This window comes from Amborella trichopoda, chromosome 8 (assembly GCF_054954075.1).
Source record: "Amborella trichopoda isolate Santa Cruz 75 chromosome 8, AtrichopodaSantaCruz75HAP2 v2.0, whole genome shotgun sequence".
NCBI lineage: Eukaryota > Viridiplantae > Streptophyta > Magnoliopsida > Amborellales > Amborellaceae > Amborella > Amborella trichopoda.
Genome location: NC_142343.1, coordinates 41,206,277 through 41,228,364, shown reverse-complemented (window position 1 = coordinate 41,228,364; position 22,088 = coordinate 41,206,277). Strand labels below are relative to the sequence as shown.

At 37.2% G+C, this 22,088-nt stretch overlaps 2 protein-coding genes across 3 annotated transcripts; one reads left to right on the top strand and one right to left on the bottom strand.

Annotated features, from left to right (window-relative positions):
* Positions 1-6,745: 6,745 nt before the first annotated feature.
* On the top strand, positions 6,746-17,087 carry LOC18433566 (putative alpha,alpha-trehalose-phosphate synthase [UDP-forming] 7). Of its 2 annotated transcripts, XM_088875003.1 has the most exons (5): positions 6,746-6,842; positions 7,382-7,518; positions 7,756-9,826; positions 10,781-11,054; positions 15,959-17,087. In XM_088875003.1, exons 3-5 carry the CDS (start codon positions 7,851-7,853, stop codon positions 16,247-16,249), a joined length of 2,541 nt encoding a protein of 846 aa, XP_088731129.1. In that variant the 5' UTR covers positions 6,746-6,842; positions 7,382-7,518; positions 7,756-7,850; the 3' UTR covers positions 16,250-17,087. The 2 variants fall into 2 exon arrangements, with proteins under 2 accessions (XP_088731129.1, XP_006843713.1); XM_006843650.4 differs by lacking the exon at positions 7,382-7,518.
* A 3,061-nt stretch (positions 17,088-20,148) lies between these two features.
* On the bottom strand, positions 20,149-20,505 carry LOC18433565 (transcription repressor OFP17). Its single transcript, XM_006843649.4, has one exon. The coding sequence runs from the start codon at positions 20,503-20,505 to the stop codon at positions 20,149-20,151; it is 357 nt and encodes a 118-aa protein (XP_006843712.4).
* Positions 20,506-22,088: the final 1,583 nt, after the last annotated feature.

Genomic DNA, 22,088 nt, shown 5'->3' with positions numbered 1-22,088 from the left:
ACCAGACACAAGCAGGATAAGATCCAAAGTCATTGTCACTGTCTCCACTTTCCATCTCCATGTCTAAATGTGAGGTCACTATTTGCATCCTTTATGCATTATACCATCCCTATCACTTTCCATTTCCGTATCTAAATGCGAAGGTCACGATACACTATTTGCATGCTTCATCCAGTATACCATTTTTATCCCTATATCATATTTAATCTGGACCATCGGTCATTGACAACGAGCGGATGCTAAAACGTGGAGTGTATTTCTACATAACACAATCCCCTTATTGACTATGCCCCCTATATTTTGTATTTAACAAGCGAGACAAGTGACAATAAACGCCAAAACACTGAAGCTTTGAATCATTTGACCGGACCGTTCCTTGCACAGTGGACCCATTAATCCACTGCACTAGCCTCTTGGTCCTAGACCTTTCCTCCCTTCTGGCCACTCGATTCATCCACTTGTTCCACACCTTTTTTAAAGTGAGTCAGTGGGGAGACGACCCCTACCAGTTGGGGGAATTGAGCCAGCGTTGTAAATTGTCAAGCGCAAACCTATTAAGTTCGGGCCACCGTCTTTTTTTGATCTCTCTCTTGTCTCCCTCTGGCCCGATTGGAAAGACCAGTACGGTTCCTGCTATATATTGGATCTCTCTTTTTTGCTCCCCTCGCTCCCGATTGGGAAGACCAGGATGGTTCTTGTCATATATTGAGAGCTGATTGAATTTTTGATAAAATCGGTTGGTCCTATCAGGGAGCACCTGCCCCACTTTTTATTTTTTACTATTTTCTTATTAGTCGATTGCTGAACCATACCGATTTTATGGATAAGCGATCCATGTCACATATCCCTTTTTTTAATAGGAAATATTTGTTCTCTCTATCTATATTGAATTTAATTGTCTCTTCTCTCATTGTTACAAATGCATGGTCCAATAAATCTCCCTTAAACAAGAGTTTTCTCTTAATTTATTTCAAATATATGATTTCTAAAGGGAGACATTGACAAAAATATTCAACATCCACCGTTCATGCAATATGAGAAGAAGTTATCCTCCAATAATATATACGCATATCATAGGCTTTTGATGGTTTTAACCCACTAATGTCATGAATAAACAAAGATTTAGGGCTAGTGTGACAATGATTAAGCTTGGAATTAGATTAAACTTAGGCATGTAATTTGGGCCGGGGCCCACTGAAGGCCAAGCCCACTTTGTTGTCTTTTCCAAATTTTTTACCGCCCTTTGGCCTTTGCTTTTCCAAAGAGACGATGACTTTTTATTTTATTTTTTCCCTTAAAATACAAAAATATGGGCAGCTTTCACTCGCATGTCGTACCTGAATAAATGGTGGACACGTGGCAAATCCTAGCTGGTTTAACGCACGTGTTAACATGCTAGGCAAAGGTATTCACGTGTTACGCGTTCCGCAGCTGTAAAGCGCGTACGGAATGTGGTGTCAGCGACACGTGGGGATATTCCATTGGCTGTCGGTGTTCGCTGAACAGGTGTCGGCGTTTGAGTTGTGACGACTAGGACGTCACGGCGAGTAGGAAGGCACGTGCCATTGACTGAAATTTCGGCTAAACGAAGGACGAAATTTTCTAGTTGAAATTCCGCCACGAAATTTGACTTCGGAAGACAGGAATCTGGGGGAGGATACCAGCAATTTAATTTCCCTCAAAACACTTTGTGTTCCCGCAGGGTCGTATATCAAATGATGAAGATGCTGCCCTTTTTCCCAAATTTCAAGGTTATTTATTTAAGGGTAGGGTTTGTATAAAGCGTCAACTTTAAATAATCAAAATAAGGCGCACCTCCGAAGCATGTTAAAAGAGCAGAGTCGTTGCCATAAACTCTTGGAACGGTTTGAAAATCTAAAAAGTTTAACAGATCTATGAACACATTAAAATCGTGAAACTGGGAGATGTAGATAATGTGTTACAAGATGCTATTGTTGGGAGTTGATATATATATTTTTTAATTATATGATTTTTTTTTTTGTTCAAAAAGATATAGGGACTTATGGTCTTATTGAAAATATAGCCTCTAATAAAGTAGAATGTAGAATTAAGATTTATATAATCGACCCAATTAATTAGAAAAAGACTAAAATGATAATAATATGAAATTTTTTATCTATTTAAGATTAGATGCTCTTAAGATCATTGCTCTAAATTATTCATTATGTAATTTGATACAAACCCCAAATTTGGATAAAACAAAACCCATTGGACCAAATTTTTTGTGGCGTACCTAGATACATCCCAAAAAACACCTCAGTATTCTCCCATACAATATGTTGCATGTAACCTCAACCGCTGGATGACTTAGATGATTTGTTTTCCTGCTAAAGTTCCCACTCACGGACTTGCCTTGTGGAAGGTTGAGTTTGCCAAGGATCAAAGCATATGGCATGTGTCTTGCATGCATTATGATATAAAAATTTGTGCAAATAACAACCATGCGATTAACGATCGAACAGTCTAAGCAGAGTGTTGTTGAAGTATGATGGCCCAACTGAGATTTTATCAGCTAATGAAGTAGAGTTGAAGGCTTTAAGGCAAATGTTGATTGAAGCAATGAACTTGGGGTAAAAAATAGTCGTAGAAAGTGACTGAATTAATGTGATTCAATGGAGAGTATGCACATATTTAGGTGCTAGTAAAGTAAGTTTGACATATTTAGGTGCTTGCAAAGTATGTTTTTTAATATATTTACTCAGAAAAGAATACAGAGGCGGATGTTCAGGCAAAGAGAGGAGTTGAGTGCAAAGATTTGCATATAGTTAGGGAATGAAATGATGTGTAAATGAGTGCATGTTAATGGTGAAATTGTAGTAACATGTTGTATATTGATCTGTATTGTGTGGCAATTCCAATAGCCCACAGTGAATGAGAAATTGTACAATGATTTTTTGTTAATACAATTTTACATGTTGCCTACGAATCCAACAGTTGATGGAGTGGTACTATACTGGGTGCGATGATCGATTACTTTCTCTTTTGGGTAGGCATTTCATGAATAATAAAAAATAGGAAAATTTAATAAATTGCACATGACATTTGAAGTATTTAACAATTATCCATTTTTTGATCTAATTTTAAATATACCAACATTTTAATTAAAATTGAAATGGATTATTAAATGATACATTAAAATGGGTTTGAAATTTGTGAACTTACACCTAAGATAAATGTTCAATAGTTCAACTTTTAGATGTATTAGTAAATTTCCCTATAAAATAAGAAGAAAAGTAGTTTCATCAACTACAACTATAGAACTACTTAAAAAATAAAGAAATTCCATCATGGCCATTACAAATTCAAGACTATAATGTTATTGCAGTCTTGAATTTCCGATTAAACATTGCGTTTTTTTCTTTTTTAATTAACTTAAGAAATATTGTTCCATGAGCTGGGTGACACATTTCTACATTTGTGTCCTATTGAATTGACGACGCAGAGAGTGAGGCACGCAACATAATTGGTACATCAGATATTTTTCTCAAACATATGCTATTTTGTATCCCGAGGTAAAATTTGCCTTGAGAATTTAGATGCACACTGATTTATATCAACAAAAGGCAAATATTGTCTTGTAAGAGCAATTTGTTTGCAGTTGAAAATAGAAGGATAAGCTCCTAACTTCTTTCGCAACACAAAGTTTTATATTTTCCCCACTTCACCAACATTTTCCAACACTCTGCTAATTCAAGCAGTCCTCAAAGCAACTCCTCAACTATTTGATCACTTATATCGACATATTGGTATGCCTTTCTTTGCTTTAAGTCTGTCAAAATGATCGTTTTCTCAAACATATGCTATTTTGTATCCCGAGGAGAAATTTGCCTTGAGAATTCAGATGCACACTGATTTATATCAACAAGAGGTAAATATTGTCTTGTAAGAGCAATTTGTTTGCACTTGAAAATAGAAGGATAAGCTCCTAATTTCTTTCGCAACACACTTTTATATTTTCCCCACTTCACCTACATTTTCCAACACTCTGCTACAAGCAGTCCTCAAAGCAACTCCTCAACTATTTGATCACTTTATATCGACATATTGGTATGCCATTATTCGCTTTAAGTCTGTCAAAATGATGGAGTTGCCCAAAGGACTGTGGGCATGCTTTTATGAATCTAACATGTTAGGAATCGGCCTTATATTTGAGCTGTCAGAAAGTGACGCTAGCAATGTTACATCTCAAGCTCGATTCCTATTGCTAAACTATCCAAAAAGTATGAATCCTAAATGTCAATAATATTACTAATCATGGAACTAACCATGAATCCCGAACCATGATACTAACCACAAATGTGTGGTATTTAATATCACTTACATATGAAATAGCGAAATGTTACCTCCACCGCTCATACTTGAGAATGGATGAAGATGGGCCATTCTTTAGCTTGCAATGTGGGCTTGAATGTTGAAAAAGCTCTCAAATTGTTCGTTAGACAAATGATAGGTTTTGAGAATGGCTTGGGGCCTTGGTGGTAGTATTGTCGAGCCTCATTGTGAGGTCTCACTCCATTCTCACCAAAGGGTAGTGGCCCAAATCCCTATGGATATACCAATTTTTTTACTTAAAAAAAAAAAAAAAGAAAAAAAAAAGAGGTGTGTTCATGGACAAGCTTGTCATTAAGAGTCCATCCTTCCAAAATCCTTTTTGGAGATGGATATTGGACCCATGAGCTCCTCTATCTTGACCACCATAATCTATCAAAATATTGAATTATGAACCCTCACATTGGTTTTTTTTTGGGAAAATACTATTTAAGTGGTCAACATTCCTTACTAAATGATTAAGTAGAAAGACCCTAGCTAATATTAAAAGATTTATATTTAAATTTTCATTTCATTGTCTTTGTTCAAAGTTGGCAACCCAACACTAAATTAAAAAGGGGTAGTTTAGTAATTTAACGGACATTGAAAAAGTACGGATACTCCCTTCATTTGTTCAGGGCCTATTGAGGGAATTACTTACAATGGACCAGCCAGGGCTAGGCCCGCCTTGGCTGAGGCTCGGCCTTGTAACCCTGAAGGCTGGCTTAGGCTCGGCCAGTATTAGGCCAAAGAGGCCCTAGTCCAAGCTTGGGCCTACCCCTATCTAGGTTGGGCTGTACTAATAAAATTCAAAAAAAAAAAAAAGACCTAGTTTCTATGCAACCAAGGCCGCATATGTAGAAACACGAGTTTTTAATAAATATATTTTTGAGATGAATTTTAAGGCTTAATTTTTAAGGACATGTAATATCTAAAATGTAAATCATGGATATAAAAAAAATAAATAATTTTTAGAAAATATAAATAATAATTCAAGTAAGAAACCATTTCGACATTTAGTTTCCATTGTTTTTAGACGGAAGGCCTACTTACATCCATATTTACGATGGATGCTTTTCACTTTCTGGACGGCAAATGTAAAAATGCGGTACAGTCTGTATGAAACAATTTTCCAAAAAATAATGGTAGGGCTTGGTTGGCCTTGTCTCGACCATGGCCCAAGCCCAACCCTCCAGCCACATTTTGTGGCCTAAAACCTAATTTGTCAGGATCAAGCTGACCAAGCTAAGTTGGGTGCCCCTTGCCACCGTTACGTTTGTGAAGGTGTCCTTTTAATGAGACAACTTAATAGGAACGTTTTGACCCCCTCAATAATTTCCTACGAATTATGGCTCCTTATATTAATATTTTTCTCCAACCTTATTTATTTTATTTTTGGGTTGTTTATTATAATTATTTAAAATCATCGATTTGCACTACTTTTTTTAACTCCAAAACTATAAATATCGTACGATAGTAGATCTGGCAGGGGCCTCATGTCCCGAATCCTTCATATGCCACGATGGACGCGCAAGTCTACCTACCCCGAAAATACTTGCCCCTTCAAAAAATATGGTGGTGCACTGAGGTGTCCTTCCTAGAACTTTCCCTCGTGCTCAATTGAAATTTTGAATAATAGAACACAGTGCATTTCGCGACCTTGGGGAGCGCCATGCCAGCTATGCGAAACGGCAACCGTTACCGCCGCAACACAATGCTAATCATCCGTGGACACGTGGCGGTATAGAAGATGTCCAGGTGGCGCATTGTGGGTCGTCCAATCAGGCGTGCTGGCCAGGCGAGCGCGAGCTTGGTTTGTGACACGTGGCGAAGCTTTTGACGCACGTGACATAAAGGCAGGGCGCCAGCTGGAGAGCACGGACAACGAGGCGGCCTTCTTGGTAGGCCGGCTAACCTTATCCTCTCACTTTCGAAAATATTTTTTTCTCTCTCCACTCTCGTTCTCTCTCTTCCTTTGTAATTGCCCCAAAACCCTAAGCACTCACTCCTCTCTCTCTCTCTCTCCTGCTACCACCTCTTTATCACCGCTCTCTCTCTCTCTCTAGCCTCTCGATCACTCTCCTGTGTCTCTCTCTCACATCTCTCGTCTCTCTTTCAATATTTTCCTCTCTCTAGAATGTAGATGTCTCTTCCAATATTTTCCATCGCCGCTAAAATTACCTTAATTTTCCCATTTCTCTATTATCCACTCCCGGGTGCCCTCTCTCTCTCTCTCTAAACTTCTCTTTATTTTTCCCATTTCTCCATTATCCACTCTCTCTCTAAGATTCCTTTTATTTCTGCCACTCCTCGTATTGGCTTTATGTTTTCGATTTCTCTGTTATCTCTCTCTAAATTTCCCCTATCCGTTTCTTCATTTCCTCTCTTGTCTTCTCTCTTTTTCTGTTCTGTCTTTCTTCCTCTCTCTATCTGCTGCCATTTGTCCGGCAACCTTAAGCATAGCTCCGCGTATTTCTGTTGCCGGATCTTGGCTTGACATACTCTGAAATCGGGTGAGTTTCCTGTAACGATCTCAGATCTAGGGTTTTGACCTGCTCTATGAAACTTTGTATAGCCTTTTCTCCTTCTTGAATGGGGCTTTGAGCTCTTCGTTTCTTTTTGTGCATATGCTCTCTTTTTTAATTCTGGATTTATTGTATCGTTTGATTTTTACACGTTTTTTATTTAGAAAATGGAGATCCTTGTTGCTAGGTTTTTTGATGGATCTCTCGGTGTTGGATCTTGATGTATTTACTCGAATAAATGGTGAAATTCTTTCTGTTGAGCTGTAATCGCCATGGCTTGAATGTGGATTTATTTGTTTATTTGTTATCCTCTATGTTCTTATTTTTTATGCTTTATTATGCATTTGGATTTATTTCGGTTGGAACTTTCTTTGTTGAATTTTGTGTTTGATCTTGGACGGATGAATTTGTGCTATTTTCTGGTAGTCTCGAATGGTGAGATCGTTTTTTGTTTCCTGAAACTGCTGGTTTGTTATGTCTTTTGACTAAATGTGATTTAGGGTTTCCCCTTACTTTTCCATGTGCAGGATGATCTGCATAATTAGTGCTAAAGATTTTTTGTCATATAGAACATAGGATCTTCACTATTGAAGATCGGCTGTGCATTCTTGTGGCCATCTCTTTTATAGGCCAGTGAGGCTCTGATCAAGGGGCCGTGCATCTGGTATACATATTATTGCTAGTGATGAGTTCCTGTGATTTTTCTGAGAATTGTAAGACACATGTTAATTTGTAATTCATTTGTTGGCAAGGAGGTTTTTAGGTTTCCAAATAATGGAATAGCCATTATATGAAATGGCCATTATTAAATCCTGTTTATCGGTGTGTGTTGGTTTCTTTGCGTTGCTGATATAAGAGAAATAACCATTGCAGTCTCATCTTGTTCTGTTTGAATCCTCAGGTTTACACGGTCAAAGGCCACCTTCCTCTTGTTGAATCCATTAGGTTTGGCAAAGCTGGGAAATAATTTGATTAACTCACTTAGTCACTTCAAAGATGACGTCTCGTTCATATACTAATCTGTTAGACCTTGCGACTGGGAATTTCCCTGCGCCAACCCGATCTGGCAAGCGCCTTCCTAGAGTAATGACAGTGCCTGGAGTTATCTCTGAACTTGATGATGACAATGCAAATAGTGTATCATCTGATGTCCCCTCTTCAGTTAGCCAAGAACGTATAATAATTGTGGCCAACCAGCTGCCCTTGCGTGCTCGAAGGAGGCCTGATAATAGGGGCTGGATTTTCAGTTGGGATGATGATTCATTGCTTTTACAGCTCAAAGATGGGCTACCTGATGAGCTTGATGTTATCTATATTGGTTCTCTAAAAGTTGAGGTTGATCTCAATGAACAAGAAGAAGTTGCCCAAATTCTTCTTGAGAAGTTCAAATGTGTCCCGGCTTTTCTCTCTCCTGAACTTTTGATCAAGTTCTATCATGGGTTCTGCAAACAGCATCTATGGCCCTTGTTCCACTATATGCTTCCTCTATCGCCCCATCATGGTAACCGATTTGACCGATCGCTATGGCAAGCTTATGTTTCTGCAAACAAAATTTTTGCTGATAAAGTAATGGAGGTTCTTAATCCTGAAGATGACTTTGTTTGGGTTCACGACTACCATTTGATGGTGTTGCCCAATTTCTTGAGGCGAAGATTCAATCGGTTGAAGATGGGCTTCTTCCTTCATAGCCCATTCCCTTCATCCGAGATTTATCGAACTCTTCCTGTGAGAGATGAGATCCTTAGGTCACTTTTGAACACAGACTTGATTGGGTTTCATACTTTCGATTATGCTCGCCATTTTCTCTCTTGTTGTAGCAGAATGTTGGGCTTGGAGTACCAATCAAAGCGTGGTTACATTGGTTTGGACTATTATGGCAGGACAGTTGGCATCAAGATCTTGCCCCTTGGAATACACATGGGCCAGTTGCAATCGCTATTGAATCTGGCTGACAAGGAATGGCGGGTCAACGAGCTACTAGAGCAGTTCAAAGGTAAAACGGTAGTGTTGGGGGTCGATGATCTTGATATTTTTAAAGGAATTAATCTCAAACTTTTGGCAATGGAACAGTTGCTTGTGCAACATGCTAGTCGGCGAGGGAAAGTAGTTTTGGTTCAGATTATGAACCCAGCAAGGGGAATCGGAAGAGATGTAGAGGACCTACAAGCTGAGATAATAGCTACATCTGATAGGATCAATGAAGCTTTTGGCTCTCCTGGTTACGAACCTGTGGTCTTGATAGACAGAGCTGTTCCCCTTAATGAGAGGATAGCTTATTACACAGTTGCTGAATGTGTAGCCGTCACGGCAGTGAGAGATGGGCTTAACCTCACTCCTTACGAATACATTGTTTGTAGACAAGGTGGTAACTTTGTGAATCCTAGTGATGGAACTCCCAAGAAGAGTATGTTGGTGGTCTCCGAATTTATTGGGTGTTCCCCTTCTCTAAGTGGAGCCATAAGGGTGAATCCTTGGAATGTTGATGCAGTTGCTGAGGCTATAAATGTTGCTCTCGCCACGAGTGAGGCTGAGAAGCAGCTGAGGCATGAGAAGCATTATAGGTATGTGAGCACCCATGATGTTGCTTATTGGGCTCGTAGCTTCATGCAAGATATGGAGAGAATTTGCAAGGATCACTCCAGAAGGAGGTATTGGGGAATTGGGTTCGGGTTTGGATTTAAGGTTGTTGCTCTTGACCCTTATTTTAGGAAACTCTCTATTGAACATATAGTGTCAGCTTATAAGAGGACCAAGAGCAGGGCTATACTATTGGACTATGATGGTACTGTGATGCCTCGGACTTCAATCAGTAAGGCTCCTAGTGCAGAGGTGATATCAATACTCAATACTCTTTGTGGGGATCCGAAGAACGTAGTCTTTATTGTGAGCGGTAGAGGGAGGGATCCCTTGAGCAGCTGGTTTGCTCCTTGTGAGAAGCTTGGGCTTTCAGCTGAGCATGGTTACTTCTTGAGGTATATCCTCCTTTTTTGAAATATCGGCCTATCAAACTCAGTAAAACAAAAAGAAATAAAATATCAGACTTTCGGCTATGAAAGAGTAGCAGAATTTTATAGGAATGTGCATTTAATCTGATGAAACTTGTAAACAAAGAAATCTTACTTGGCTTATTTCAGAGGAAGATCTTTTTTTTTTTTTTAACTGTAAACTCTTGAATAATTGGAACTAGTGTTTGAAAGATCATGTGTTCAACTTCGGACTTACCTGAGTTGGACCAAATTGAGAGAGTGGTGATTCTGGGCCAAAGAAACCTGAAGTTGCCCCCTTCTCGAGGTCTTTCAGTAATTTGGTTTTATATTTCTTCTTGTTAAAAATTCCCTGTCCAACTTGGGACTAGCTCATGTCGGACTGGTGGAAACTCAAGCTCGGACCTCTGGTGAGTTCGAGTCCGATCTGACTTTTTGCTATTGGAACTCCTGTTTTGTTAATGATGTTTGAATTATTATTGTTTTTTGTAGTTGCCAGACAAATAATGGCCTTTTCAGTTTTTAAAGTATTTAAGATGGAGGGAGAATTGTAGCACATTGTGGTGGTGTATATTCTCTTTAGGAAATTGAGGTTACAACTTGTGCTTTCTTGACATGCTTATTAGTCCCATTGTCGTCATTAAAAAACTGCCTAAGCTGACAGTGATAATTCTCCAATATACCCTCACACTGTAATTCCATCATTTTGTATTTTCAGGGTATGTTGGTCATTTGTTAAAAAAAATCCAAGAAATGCTTTTCAACTGCTCACAAAGATGTGTCAACATGGGCATTTTGGTTGCCAAGAACCTCTTCTTCTTCTTCTTTTGTGTGTGTGTATGCATGTGCGTGTGCATGTGCGTGCATTGCATTTCCATAGTTTTATTTTTATCATCTCATGTATGGCTTTATCATCTCATGTATGGCTACTGTGTATATAAGGTGGAAGAGAGATGAGCAATGGGAGACATTTGATCACACGTTGGACCTGGCATGGATGCGAATAGCGGAGCCGGTTATGAAGCTCTACACTGAGACCACCGATGGCTCCTCCATCGAAACCAAGGAGAGTGCGTTGGTGTGGCATCACCAAGATGCAGACCCTGACTTTGGCTCTTGCCAGGCCAAGGAGCTACTCGACCACCTTGAGAGTGTTCTGGCAAATGAACCAGTTGCTGTGAAGAGTGGCCATCACATTGTTGAAGTGAAACCACAGGTGAGATCTCCATGATGCACCTCTTTCAGTATTTGGTTTAATGGTCTTGGGCATAATTTTTCTTTTTCCTCTTCAAGTTTATTGTTGATGGATGATGTTGCTGCACGATCTTGTTCTTCTACTATGTTTTGTTTGGAGAAGCGTCTTGTAGCAAAGGGTTTTGAAAATGCTTTTTCCTCTATCTCATATTTGTGGGAGATAGTTTCTGCATTTAACTTACGATTCTTCATTCCCCCACAGTTTTCTGTGTTTTCCTTTGTTCTGCTCTCATGTCCAAATATTTGCCATACAGAATTATACATATCGTTGGATGACAGTTAAGCGTAACATGGTTAGCCTACTTTATCTAAAATCAATACATTCTGCATGATATTACTTCAGCTGTTTCATATGTTTCTTATGCCCTGTAGTCTGTATAATAATATTATTTGGTTAGTTTGGTGCACTGATCCAAAACTTTGCATATTGGGAATCAAAATCGGCAATGGTTCCTATGCCTCTTTCCCAGTCTTTCATGTTTCCCATGCTTATTATATATGTCATAGCTCCCATGGCTATAATGTCTATTAGGGATCCCATGCCTATCGTAGCTCATCATACGTGATCCTCATAATCCCTTCTCTTTGATTCAATCCTGTAAGCAGTGCTTACGCAGTCACGCTTGATGTTGCTGCATAATCTTGTTCTTCCACTATTTTGGTTGCAGAAGTTCTTTTGAAAAGGGCTTTGAAATTTATTTGATCCTGTTTTTATTTGTTCTTTCCTCATATGTCCACCTCTCTTACGTACAGACTATACATTTGGGGCATGTTTGGATGACTCTTAATTTGATCGTGGTTAGCCTATTTTATCTAAGATTTATGCATTCTGCATTATATTACTTTGTTAGCTGTTTGGTAGGTTTCCCTATGTTCCGTGTAATGATATTTTATTTCTTTAGTGTTTGGTACATTGATCCCAATATTCAAAAATGTGGATCGGCGGCCTAGGCGTTTTGGGTGCCTGCATGCCTTAGGGAGTTTTTAGTGCAATTTTAGAGCCCCAAACTCCTCGTGAAATAGACGAAAATGTAATTGTACAATCACATAACAGATTTATGGATACAAGTCTCAAATGAGGAAAATTCAAGTAATAAAGAAAAAAATCATTCTTTTAACTACAAACATGTAAATATATCGTAAAAGAAAAGTAAAAAGTAAAAGAAATAACACATGATTCATATCATAACATAATATGCTGTAGCAAAATAAAATCAAAACCCTATTTCAAATATAATAATACTTTTAAAATATCAAAATTAAATTGATGTTGGTGTAAGCCTCGTCTGTTGGGTGGCCAAAAGTTCTCAAAATCAACTAGTAGAAGCTCCAAATGTATTCATGAACTATTGCCTTTGTTTTGGGAAGAAATCGAAAAAGTAAAAAAATTATCGATCTTTCGGTAGGTGGTTTTTGGTTTGGTTTCTCACACTCTAAAGGCCACAATTTTTGTTTTGGGAGTTTAGAATCCCCCCAAAAGCCTTGTGTGCCTTTTTAGGGGGGAAATTACATTTTTGACCCTTCCCTTGTATTCTTCCCCTTTCAGCAACCACCTACCATTGTATCAATTTTAAGTATGTTTGAGAACAACATACTTGTGCTCATGATGTGGAGACTATTCTGATTATTTGTTGCATTGCTTTTTTGTCCATTGAACAAGTGGGAATTTTGATGATTATCTATTGTAATGTGTTAGTGGGCACGTGTTGCATGAACTTGTATTCTTATTCTTTTATCTGTTATGTTTGACAGGCCAATTGGACAATGTCCATATTAACTTTACCTATGCCTATATTTGAGCTACCATTGCACATTTTAATTATTATTATTATTATTATTATTAGTATTCCCATTGAATGAGTATAGGTGAGATGAGGATATTGAGATGGATGAGTGACTACATAAGAAGGGATAGAATTCGAAATGAATACATTCCGGAGAATTTAGGTGTTGCACCAATAGGCAACAAGATGAGAAAGTAGACTTAAGTATATTGGCAATGTGTGGCGCAGACCTAGTACCACACCTATTAGGAGGTGCAAGTTAGTTCAAGTGGAAGGCTCAAAAAGGGCAAAAGGTGGGTTTAAAAAGAACATGGCTGAAAGTAGTAAGAAAAGATATGGGTCATTGAGGGTATGGCCCTTGATAGAACATAATGGCAGATCAGGATTCATGTAGTAAACCCCAATTAGCTGGGAAAAAGCGATGATGATGATGATTATTATTATTATTATTGTTGTTGTTGTTGTTGTTGTTGTTATCATCTTTAATACTTGTTTTGTGAAGGATTGTTTTTGAAATTTATAGACCTTATATTCTAGTTTTAACATGCTTTAGAATACATCCTAGCACATGGGTGTAGTTCAAAGAGAAAATGTACCAGAGGCCCCTGGCTTATAGTATATTGTATGCCAGGGTGCACCCCTCTCCTGTCCATGTCATGGATTGTGTAGTTATTGACCCTCACCTGTGAACGGTTAATTTCCACTGCTTGTCATTTGGAACCAGTGGTATACCGTGATTGATTAGTTAATGATATACCATACATGACAGGTGTAGCTTTCTAATGTACTCAATGTTCGAAAATTCGGCCTCTCGACCGCCTAGGTGAATAAGTTTTAAAAATGCCTACGCGTAATCTGGGCTGGGCATTATGCGTTTTTTCTTTCGGGTGCTTGCCTAGGCAGTCAAGGCGCCACCTAGGCGCTATTGTTTGGGTGCCTGCCTAGGTGTCGCCCCATGACAACTTGTGGGCGACGGAAAAAAAACCTCGAGTGAGGGTAAAAATTGTAATTTTTTCCCCTAAAAAGGGGGGAAAAAGGATTTTAGGGGGGTATTCTAGACCCCCAATAGAAAATCTATGGCTTTTAGGGTGAGAAAACCGCTCAAAAACCACTCTTTTGTGATTTATCGAAAGGTCGATAAATATTTTATTTTTTCGATTTCTTCTCAAAACAAAGGCAATAGTTCGTGGGTGGATTTGGAGCTTTTAGTAGTTGATTTTGAGAACTTTTGGCAACCCAATAGACAAGGTTTGCACTGACATCGATTTGATTTTGATATTTTAAAGTATTATCATATTTGAAAGAGGGTGGTGATTTTATTTTGCTACAACATATTATATTATGAATCATGTGTTTTTTCTTTTACTTTTTTTTCCTTTTACGATATTTACATCTTTGTAGTTAAAAGATCGATTTTTTTGGTTATTTATTGATTTTTCTCTCACTTGGACGATGAAATTGAGCGTATATAGTATTCTAGTATGAATAATTGATTCCGTTTATGATAATGTGTCTTATTTTGATAAAAATAATAAAATCTAGATTTTTTGAGGTTTCTTTATCTCTAAAATGGGTTTTTGTGGATTTAGGTTTTAAATGAACTTAAAACCCATCCTCAAAAGCTTTTATTTATTTTAAAAACCCAATAGAATAGAAAAATAAACTCATTTCCACACTTAGGTGGGGCGCCACCTAGGCCTCTGGGCAATGCGTCTAGGCTTTCTGGTTCACTTAGGTGCCGCCCAGGCACTGGGTGGTCTGCTTTTTTGAACAATGTACCAAAGTATCCTTGGTGTTGAAAATTATATCACCGTAGTAGCTCAAGTTTTAAATCATTATTACAGGACTTGCTTTGACTCTGTGAAATAGTTGGAAGATCTAATGTCTTTAACAAATTTGTTTGGATAGCCCTCAATTATCTCCATAAAGTCACTTATCCAAACAAAGTCATATTTGTGGTTTTTTACGTATATTATACAAACCTGAACTTATACTTGTTTTCTGTTGATCTTTTCATATTATTATTGCTCTTATTTTTAGGTGTGGTCATCTGCCCCAGGTGAATTTCCCTAAAATGATCATATATATGCATTACTCAAATCTCATTTTTTTGCGTTTTCATTCATTTTCTCGCTTTTTTTGAACAATGTACCAAAGTATCCCTGGTGTTGAAAATTATATCTCCGTAGTAGCTCAAGTTTTAAATCATTATTACAGGACTTGCTTTGACTCTGTGAAATAGTTGGAAGATCTAATGTCTTTAACAAATTTGTTTGGATAGCCCTCAATTATCTCCATAAAGTCACTTACATTCATCCAAACAAAGTCATATTTGTGGTCTTTTACGTATATTATACAAACCTGAACTTATACTTGTTTTCTGTTGATCTTTTCATATTATTATTGCTCTTATTTTTACGTGTGGTCATCTGCCTCAGGTGAATTTCCCTAAAATGATCATATATATGCATTACTCAAATCTCATTTTTTTGTGTTTTCATTCATTTTCTTGCTTTTTTGAACAATGTACCAAAGTATCCCTGGTTTTGAAAGTTAAATCTCCGTAGTAGCTCAAGTTTTAAATCATTATTACAGGACTTGATTTGACTCTATGAAATAGTTAAGATCTAATTTCTTTAACAGATTTGTTTGGATAGCCCTCAATTATCTCCATAAAGTCACTTACATTCATCCAAACAAAGTCATATTTGTGGTCTTTTACATATATTATACAAACCTGAACTTATACTTGTTTTCTGTTGATCTTTTCATATTACTATTGCTCTTATTTTTTAGGTGTGGTCATCTGCCCTAGGTGAATTTCCCTAAAATGATCATGTATATGCACAACTCAAATCTCATTTTTTTGCGTTTTCATTCATTTTCTCTTTGGATCGGTAAGAAGATTGTTATTTTCTCCTGAAGTGATTTGTATTTTTGCAAACCCCAATACATAATTTTGTGTTCTCTTTTGACTGGTAAATAAAAGGTTGCTTTCTTTTGTTCATTTTCAAAAGTTTTCTGGGCAGCTGATTTCTTGGTAAACAATGTTCTGACTATTGTTGATATTGCTTTGATCTAGGGTGTGAGCAAAGGCATTGTGGTAGAGAAGCTTCTATCTGCCATGGCTGAAAAGGGCAGCATGCCAGACTTTGTCTTGTGCATAGGCGATGATCGATCTGATGAGGACATGTTTGAGGCAATCAGGGGCAATGGTGCCTCATTGGGGTCTTCGGGAAATCTCTCTCCTCTTAACAGAGAGGTCTTTGCATGCACAGTGGGTCAGAAACCGAGCAAGGCCAGGTATTACTTGGACGATCCCCAGGAGGTCATAACGATGCTTCAATCCCTTGCTGATGTTACAATGGATTAAACCACTGAAAAGCCCAAGAGACACTAGATTCCACCCACTCTAAAGGAAATGACGTCTCTCCAAAACCCTAAAAGATGTAAGTCTATATACACTGGAGAAAACAAGTGAAATTGGTCATTGAGAAGGAAGATCTCACCATATATCTTGAAGGACTTGGAATACATGGAGTCTTGATCACCTCAACAACAGGAGAAAAAGGAGAAAAAGGAGGAAAATTATGTTTGGGATGTTGCTGAATTACATGGGGAAATTTGATGGTTAAGAAAATTTGGAATGAAAATGCTGTTCAAAGTTTTGGTTAAGATGCCTAGAGGACTGAGGGAGACATGTTTCATGTTAGGCCTATGTTTAAGAAATTCTCATTGGATTTAATTGAGGGACGGTGCACTTGTCCGATGAGATAGGGCCTCTATGAAATACTGTTCAAGATTATTTTCAAAGAAATCAGGAATAATGGAATTAAATTCTTTTGCGGACTTCATGGTGGAAATGGGTTGCTTAGTTGGTGGATGAATTAGTGTTTCAATGAAAAACTTGTCCCTTGGAGAATTGCAGGCTGCTAATGAGGCATTATTGACAATTCACTGGGTATGCATTATACTACTTTTGTTTTTTTCCCAATGGCGCATCGTATTGAGATCTATCAGCAAGCAATCTGTCCCTGTCAAGTTCATGACCTTTTCCTCTTTTTCTCTTATTCTTTTTTTTCTCTTTGCTCTTTTGGAAGTTTTGTCTCGTGAAGTATGATTTTTACATGTGTCAATTCGATTTTGTAAATAGATTTTGAATACCTTCTCCAATTACAATAATTCAACTGTGAATCCGGGTGTTTCTTCAATTGCAGATTTCTATTGGGAATCATGGCTCCTATAAATGCAATGTATGCATGGACTTATTGTTCCTCTATCATGGATGCATGTGAATATGCACATCTTTATGCTTTCTATTTTGCTGATTGAAATGCTTCCATTAATCCAATATAATGGGGTCTTATATATGCCCATAAAAATTTGATATTCCTAGATGAATCTACGGAAGATTTTGGATGAAAGTTTTGGAGATTACTGATATTTCTAAATGCAATTATCAGTGTTTTAATCACATAAAAAACTGAAGCACTTATTAAGTACATGCATTTATAATTTATGGAGGGCTATGAACACCCATTGGCTGCCATTCACACCGTTGTGTACTGTGGTGCCCCTTCACACCTTTGTGCACTATGGTATATCTGTATGTTTTCGGTTTACATGAATGCTTGTGCGTGCGGGCGCATGCACACAGACTATGGTATGTATTCTTGATTATTGGTATGCATATTACCCAGGATTTTTATGTCTATTGATGCATCTCTGTCTGTGTGCATGAATGCATACATTATGTGTGCATCAGTGGATTGCATGCCCAGGAACATGCATGTGAAGGGGCAGAGTTTCATATGCAGTATGTGCTCGTGCACATGTGTATGGTTTGTGCATAAGTGAAGATCATGCATATGTATCGAGGCATTTGATCACTCTTGGTAAGTGATGTTCCCAAGGGTTTACATGCACCAGGTGCATCTCCACCGTAGATGACTAAATTGTATTATTCTGAAGTCCAAACAGTTAATCTGACCGAAAAGCTTATCCATTATCCATTTTATTTTGTGGCGAACATTAAATTCTCTGCATTCATTCAGTAGAGAGCTTAAGCATTTTGGCTATTTCTTATATGAATAGAGCAAACTGAACTCTTACTCCATCTCTAATCCATGGACCGTACACCCACTTTAGTGGGGGATCTTGCATGTAATTTTGAGTTTTCTTAGAATTCAGTGTAGGTAATATGTTAAAATTGAACGGGACAAAAGATGTACTGTTCTTGATTCATCTGTTCGATTCGATCTGTTCTTTCACCACTAGGGGTTGAACTGTTCTTAATAGTTAACGATTGCACAGCTATTTGGTCTTGTCTGCATGTAATTAATTAAGCCATTAGTTAAATGGGGGAGTTTGCATTCGATGACTATCCATCCACCCATCTAAAATTCATTTTGGAGATGGCTTGACAATCCATATCATCTGGACCTTCTCGATTATCAATCTGGAAAATGGTCTTTTACCTTGTTTTTGGTAGTTCTCACATATCTGCATTAGTTTTTGGAGCTCTGAATCCATGAAAAAATGGACTCCCAAAGATTTGGCATGTATATTTTGAGTCCCAACTCCAACGAAAACAAGGGAAAAAAATGAATTTTGAGGCTTGTAACTATTCCATGTTATACGTTTATTAGTTAATTCTTTATTTATTTGGGATAGTTTCTTAAATCTACAAACATCCGCATTGTGTTTGGAGCTTTAATGATACTTTTTTCTCAAAAACATGTCTGTATTGGTCCATACGGATGGGTTCTTAGACCATGTTTTTTTTTCCTTCTAAACTTCTAATTGAGCCCTCAATTTGCAATAAATGTCAATAAATGATGAAATAAATGAAACCTTCGTTAACTAAAAGATGAGACTGAGCTGGACTAATGCTTTAATTTACTTTCTGACCGATTTTTTTGGGAAATTACATAAATATCCGTCTTGATTTCTTACAATTTTTTTTAAAAAAGTTGAAACTATCTATTTTTGGTTTTTCAAAAACTAAAATCAGGTTAATTTTGATATTTGAAAAATTAAAAATTTTAAATTTTTCAGTTTTTCAAAAATTGAATTTTTTTCTCTGTTGTGAGTCATATGCGTGTTCTCTCTTTCCCTCTCTCTAAACGTTCCCTCTGAAAATTGGCCTAATTTAAAATGGGTAGTTTCGTATTTTATTTTTTATTTTATAAAAATATTATAAAGTCTAAAAACTAAACATATTAATAATAATCGAAAATTCGAAAGTATTTGATATTTTGGTAATAAGAAAAACTAAAATAGATATTTACGTAATTTTTCTTTTTTTGTTCTTAAGAGAATTTAGGGCCCCTTTTCAAATTATTCATAATTCCAATTAAATTTTGGCTTTTACTGATTTAAAGTTAGTAACTTCTAATATTTCAAATTCAAATTCTAACATTGGAAATGTTTTAAAAGATCAAAATGACCTTTTAAAATGTCATGTTTGACCATGCAAGGGTATTTTATGGTAAAATTTTTAGAGTACTAAATTCTAAATTTATTGTTAGTGTGGTGTATTTTAAAATATGAGTAATGATCCGAAATGATTATCATTAAAGTTGGCACAAATTTTTAAAAAAATTATAGATCTGTATTAAATTTAATGGTGATCATTTAAAGTTCTATACACATGGTGGGGAGGGTTTGTTAGGATTATTTCTCTCTCTCCCACGCATATATATATATATATATATATATATATATATATATATATATATATATATATATATATATATATATATATATATATATATATATATATAGTAATAATCTTACGAGACTGTCCCACACCTATGTATAGGACTTTAAAAAATCACTATTAAATTTGATATAAATCTTTAAAAAAATTATCGTAGGAGAGAGAGGGTCGAGACATATATAGTAATAATCTTAACGAGACTGTCCCACACCTATGTATAGGACTTTAAAAGATCACTATTAAATTTGATATAAATCTTTAAAAAAATTATCGTAGAGTGAGAGGGTCGAGACATAAATGGGAGAGAGAGAAAGTGGGTCGAGACACATGAATTCTAGGCTTCAAGCTATCCATCCAATCCACAATCCTAAAATCCTTCTATTCAAAGACAACAGAGGAAAAAGCTAAACAAAAAGAAAGGCATGAAATGGACCATCGTAAGTAAAAAATCAGCGCAGCAGAAGAGGGGGGAGAAGAAAAAAAAAATGAGGGAAAAAAACACTGAAAATCCACATTCAAAACAACCCAAAATCATGATACATTCAGGGCCTCTAAGAATTCCTACTTAGAAACACATCCATATCCTCTCCATTGCCCTCTGAAAATAAATCAGAGCAAAGCTCAGCATAAAATCTAGTCACCAAATCAACATAAACAGGGCATCTCAGTTGGCCAAAACAATATAGCAATTCCTCTACATCCATAAGGTCCCTTAACTTCCCCTCCTCAACTATCATTTCAACTAAGTAATTTTGAAAACTTTGGCATGCATCCTCTCTTGCATTTACCTTTGGAGCATTTGGGCCCATAGCAAGTCTCTTGACATAGGCTGGTGTGAGTGGTGAAGGGTAGAGAATTGGCTCTCTAACCCCTTCACCTAAGCTTTTGAGCTCACCCACCATGTCCATATCCTCAGGGTTGGCCTCTGGTGAAAAACAATTTAGAGAGAGAAACCTCTTCTTCTTGCTAGTCTTGTATTTTAGAGAGAGAAACTTCTTGCTCTTGCTGCTGCGAAAGCGGAAAATGTTTGTGAGGATGGGCCTTTTGATCTGAAATTTGGGTCTCTTTAGTAGTCTCCATGTCCTAAGGAGTCTTCTTTTTAAGGGCATGGAGACATGGTGGGTTAGAGGAGAAGGGTGGAACATTGAAGAGCAAGTTGGAATGATTGGAGAGTGAAGTTGAAGGTATCCTAATGGAGCTTTGTTGGCGATCAGAGAGGAGAGAGAGATCACTTTTTTTGGCTTGTTGGGGAAGTTAGAAGAGAGAGAGCTTTGAGGAAGTTTTGTGTATTTGTGAGTGACTGTTGAGGAAGTTGAGAGAGAGATCTGGTTTTTGGGGAAAGTTTTGGGTTTTATATTGTGGGGAATGGGGATGGAATTTGTTAGTAAATGGAAGAGTTGGGGTCCACATTGTGGTTGTGCAGTTAGGTTTGAGGGGCTTTAAGCTCCATTTATTTGAACTTTTTTAAAGGGGGAGAGAGAAACAGAGGGGGTTCGATTGATGCTTGGAAACTAATATGCTTGCACGTCATCTATACAAGAGGGGCATAACTCATTTAACTTAGGTCTTCCTTTTGAGAATAAAATTCGGAAGTCTTAAAAAAGAACAAGAAGCCAATAGTGAAAGGGGGTTAGGTTTTTGTGTCCAAATGTATTTTAAAAATCAATGAATAGGGAAGGGTCTCATGTGAGTTGTAAATGCTAGGACAAGGATTACCTTGTCTTGTTAGGGCCAGAGTTGGGTTCCTTGAGTGGGATATACAAGGATTCGTAGACCTATTGTTGCTCTTACTCTCATGTTTAAGTAAGTGTTTAGGTTCAAGAGTTAGTATGATGATTTGCACACTCTATTATATGGTACAAGTTATACTTGCTGGTTGAGCTTGTTGGGTTTTGAAGACCAACTTAGATGTAGAAATTTTTCCGGATAATGAAATCCCACCAGGATCGTGTACTTAATTGGTTAGAAAAGAAATAAGCGAGTGAAAATAAGAAATGACCATAAAAAATAATCACACAAGCATAGACACCACGAGAACACAATATATTATTGCTTGAAGGCATTATAGGTCAGTTGGGGTTCTTAGCAATAATTAAAAAACGTCAGGTCACCACATAATCCCTCGGTCCGACCTGAGAATCAGTCACTCCGGTCCGGTTCTGTATATATAGAGGAAAGCAGTCAAGTCTAGAATGTTACCGGTGGTTCTGCACAACAAAACGGCGATCCAAACTGTTGATTCATCGATTTGAACCGGTTTTTGGCTGATCCACTGTTTTTTCACGTAGTGTTTTTTGAAGGTACAATTGTACTTTTCTGCACAGTCAAATGGCAATCCAGATCAATTTTTGAGGTGCCCGATCCGGGTCTAGAATCAATCTTTTAAATTAGTGGTTCTTAGAGAGAGAATATAAAGCATATGAAGTTTCTATAGGGCCTAAGCTTAATGAAAGCAAAATAAAACCTCACCTCAAATCTTCATCCTGAAAGC

Coding starts and splice junctions, on each gene's coding strand:
- LOC18433565 (XM_006843649.4), bottom strand. CDS start 20,505: ATGGACATGGTGGGTGAGCTCAAAAGCTTAGGTGAAGGGGTTAGAGAG.
- LOC18433566 (XM_006843650.4), top strand. CDS start 7,851: ATGACGTCTCGTTCATATACTAATCTGTTAGACCTTGCGACTGGGAAT. Junction 9,827..10,780: donor GAGCATGGTTACTTCTTGAG/GTATATCCTCCT, acceptor TGTGTATATAAG/GTGGAAGAGAGATGAGCAAT. Junction 11,055..15,958: donor TTGTTGAAGTGAAACCACAG/GTGAGATCTCCA, acceptor GCTTTGATCTAG/GGTGTGAGCAAAGGCATTGT.